This window comes from Myotis brandtii, unplaced genomic scaffold, assembly GCF_000412655.1.
Source record: "Myotis brandtii unplaced genomic scaffold, ASM41265v1 scaffold185, whole genome shotgun sequence".
Lineage (NCBI taxonomy): Eukaryota > Metazoa > Chordata > Mammalia > Chiroptera > Vespertilionidae > Myotis > Myotis brandtii.
Genome location: NW_005356870.1, coordinates 9,510,359 through 9,514,408, shown reverse-complemented (window position 1 = coordinate 9,514,408; position 4,050 = coordinate 9,510,359). Strand labels below are relative to the sequence as shown.

General features: G+C 41.5%; 1 protein-coding gene across 11 annotated transcripts in view; it reads right to left on the bottom strand.

The window, feature by feature from the left end:
- The window catches only part of PCM1 (pericentriolar material 1), a 91,019-nt gene that overhangs the window by 6,680 nt on the left and 80,289 nt on the right, over positions 1–4,050 (bottom strand). For all 11 annotated transcript variants that reach the window (XM_014537928.1, XM_014537920.1, XM_014537921.1 and 8 more), the window contains 3 exons: positions 2,315–2,377; positions 1,909–2,044; positions 934–1,094 (listed from right to left, as the gene is read on the bottom strand). In XM_014537928.1, the coding sequence (XP_014393414.1) occupies positions 934–1,094; positions 1,909–2,044; positions 2,315–2,377 (360 nt within the window). The remainder of the gene's footprint in view (positions 1–933; positions 1,095–1,908; positions 2,045–2,314; positions 2,378–4,050) is intronic.

Genomic DNA, 4,050 nt, shown 5'->3' with positions numbered 1-4,050 from the left:
GTGTGTGTGTGTGTGTGTGTGTGTGTGTGTGTGTCCCTCAGCCCAGCCTGCACCCTCTCCAATCTGGGACCCCTCGAGGGATGTCCAACTGCCCTCTCACAACCCAGGACTGCTGGCTCCCAAACTACCTGCCTGCCTGATTGCCGCTAACCGCTTCTGCCCGCCAGACTGATCACCCCCTAACCACTCCTCTGCCAGCCTGATTGATGCCTAACTGCTCCCCTGCCGGCCTGATTGCCCCTAACTGCCCTCCCCTGTCGGCCTGGTTGCCCCCAACTGCCCTCCCCTGCAGGCCTGGTCCCTTCCAACTGCCCTCCCCTGCCGGCCATCTTGTGTGTTGGAGTGATGGTCAATTTGCATATTACCTCTTTATTCTATAGGATGATAAAAGAATGGAAGAGGAACTGACCAGGAGGGGCGAAAGATGAACAAAGCTAGGTGCCTTCAGCAGCAGGAGAAAACAAAAACTGAGATTCACCTCATAATTAGAAGTGCCAGATTCTAGAAAGGAATATTGTGGTTGGGAGTTGGTGATGAAAAGGGGGTGGTGGTGGATATATGAATTTGTTTAAGGAAAATGTGGACACCTAGGTTCCTTCCCCTCAACTTCAACAGAAAATGGGAGATTGCATTTTGGAGAAATTAGTAATTCTCAGGCCTAGGGGGCCATCTGGAGTAGGAGTGGGGTATGGAAAGCACGAATGAGGACAGGACAAAGCATCACATTGAAAACAGGATTCAGTGAGTCTGTATAATGGTGAGACCCTCAGCCCCATTCTCACATCTAGCTCCAGAATACCAGCAGCCAAGGATATTTTAAAATTTTGTATTCATGAACATGAGAATGGGGAAGCTGTAAATTTTGACATCTTTAAAAAGGATCTGCTTTTAGTAGTTAAGATGGGGGAAATGTGTTAATCTACACTGGGATACCTGATCATCGTGTTCATTTTCTTCTGTAGTTTCAGTGTTAGCCTGAAGTGAAGTCTGGACATCTACAGGTCCTTCTTCAAATTCTTCTATTTCTTCATCTTCATTCTCATCTTCTCCACTTCCATAATTAGTCAGTGCTTGAGTTTCAGCTTTGGACAAATCTATGATGGTTAACACAATTTTTTGGTAAATTTTCAGCACTTAATAATAGCTACAATTTATTGCATCCTTATATTGTCCAAGTGCTTTTTAAGAAATAAAAAATATTTTTATGGATTTCAGAGAGGAAAGGAGAGGGAGAGAAACATACATCAGTGATGAGAGAGAATCATTGATCAGCTGCCTCCTGCACGCCTACGGGGGATCGAGCCCGCAACCTGGGCATGTGCCCTTGACTGGAATCAAACCTGGGACCCTTCAGTCTGCAGGCTGATGCTCTATCCACTGAGCCAAACCACCTAGGGCTTGTCCAATTGCTCTACATATAACATCTAAAATCTCCAAAACAGTAAGTACTAGAAAAAACTGTGGTGCAGAAACAAATAATTTAGTCAGGATTACACTGCAATTCAAATTCAGAGCTGTCAGACACCTAATTCTATAGTCATTACATTTCACCAAACTGTTTTAATAAGAGACCTATAAAGAAAAAGTATATGGCCCTGGCTGGTGTTCTCAGTAGTTAGAGCATCGACCTTTGTACCAAAAGGTGGAGGGCTGGATTCCCAGTCTAGGGCCAGTAGCTGGGTTGCAGGTTCGATCCCTGGCCCAGTCAGGACACATGTGGGAAGCAACCAATCGATTTGTCTCTCTCACATAGATGTTTCTCTCTCTCTCTCTCTGCACCCCCACCCTTCCACTCTCTCTAAAAATCAATGAAAAAAATATCCTTGGGTGAGGATTAACAACAAAAAAAACAACAACCAACAAACAAAGAACAAGTGTATGATCCTAGCATGAACCCTTTAAACTTACTAATAGACACTGGACATTCTTCACTTTCTTCATCTTCCTCTTGATCAGAAATATCAGATCTCACATTTTTGGGAGCGTCACCATCATACCCCTCAGATGTTTCAGTCTGCTTAACTGTTTCGGTCTCATCCTTGTCCTAGCCACAAATAAATTTGAGCAATTAATTTCTTAAAGTACATTTTAAAAAGATACATAGTAAGTCTATCATAAAAATTAATAATAGTCATTATCTAATAAAAAACACAAAGAATCATTTTAGTTTTGTTTTTAAAAGAAATAAAGATTTGTCAGAAGAAAGGATATTTGATAATATACTCTGCTCTCAAACATTAAGGTAAAAGCTATTAAAATCATTTAATCTCATTTTGAAAGCATTATTTTTAGGCACAAATTAATTAGCACGTACTCTGTCTTCTGCATCAATTTCTGCAGCAGGTGAGCCATGATCTCCTTCAAGAATCCTTTTGGCCTATAAGCAAATAAACAATTTTAGGGGTAACCTTTCAGCATTACACTTTTGTATTCAGTAAATTTTAACAAAGGCTGCATCATCCAAAGAGTTGAATGCTTCTTAGAAATGTAAATTAAACTTTTATTTAAATCTTTTAAATTAACAAAACCAAAGCAACACTGCCAACTGACATCTCCTTAGATTCAGAAGAGGTATTTCAAATTTACTCAGTCTAAAACAAACATCTAAATGCTATCCTCCATTAGTCTTCCCAGTCTCAGCAAATGGCCCTTCATTTACACAAACGCCCAAGTGAGGAAGCAGCCTGTACTTTTATTATCAACATCAAAACTATTAGAATGCCTTATTGACTCAATCATCAAAGTGTACCTGTTGCTGAACACTCAGCTAGGACACCTCATTTCTTAACTGGACTAACAATAGCCTTATAATTGGTCTCTCTGCCTCTTTCTCTACTCTCCTAAATTCCTGTTCAATATGGTATCCAGACAAAAATGTTAAATTGCACATGAGATTACATCACTCCTCTATTTGAAACTTTCCTATGGATTTCTATCATGCTTAGAATAAAATGAAAGGTCCTTATCACAGTTTGTAAGGCTCTGTAATTTGGCTTAATCTACTTCTGTGAATTCACCCTCCTACACTCTCAATTCATTTAATGTGTTCCTGCCTCCCTGGCTTTCTCCCTGTTCTTCAAACTGCTCAATCCTGCCTTAGAGTCTTCACACTTAAGTGCTCTCCTCCCGGAATGCTCATCCCCTTCAACATCATTATAAATCCCTTGTCTTTCATGCCTTAGCTCCTATTTCCCCTCCCCAAGACAGCGTTATGAGATTGCCTATCTAAAGAGTCCTCTCGATCATTTATTATGTTATTATCCTGTTTTATTTTTTTCAAGCTCTAAGCAATGGCTGAAACTTATGTCTAGAATAAAAACATTATACAAAGTGTGAAACAGATGGCTTGACTTTATCTACTTTATATTGAAGGAGGAAAGGTTATCCCATTATATTTTGGGTCTTGACCTGCTTTCCCTTTCATGATTAGGGAGTCAAGAATAGGGTGCAGATCTAGAGATACCTCAAGTTGAGGGAAAAAACCTCATCCAATTTCACACGTGATCAAGACTAACTTAATAGGGTATAAGAAGCTAGAGGGATGTGCAACCAAGTCCTAACTGACAAATGAGTGTGTGTGTTGACTGGGTGATACATATGCCCAGGGAATCTACTGGGGTAGGCAAGAGCTGCAGCAGGCATCCTCTTCTCTGCACCCTGAAGAAGTGACAAGAACGTGAACCTCACACTGCACATTTAGCATCATTTCCTGTCTGCATGCCTGATCTGTAGACACTAATGTTACCACAGAGATTAAGTACGGGGCTAGCACATGTACTGATTTATGTGATTAACTGGTATTACTTTAAAATGGCTTTTCTGAGGTCAAGTACGATTTTAGTTATGAATAATAATAACTATATTTATAGGCTAACTAGAGGCCCGGTGCACAAAAATTTGTGCACTCGGCGGGGAGAGGAGTCCCTCAGCCTGGCCTGTGCCCTCTCGCAGTCTGGGACCCCTCAGGGGATGACCACCTGCTGGCTTAGGCCCGCTCCCCGGGGGATTGGGCCTAAGATGGCAATCAGACATCCCTCTGGCAGCCCGGCA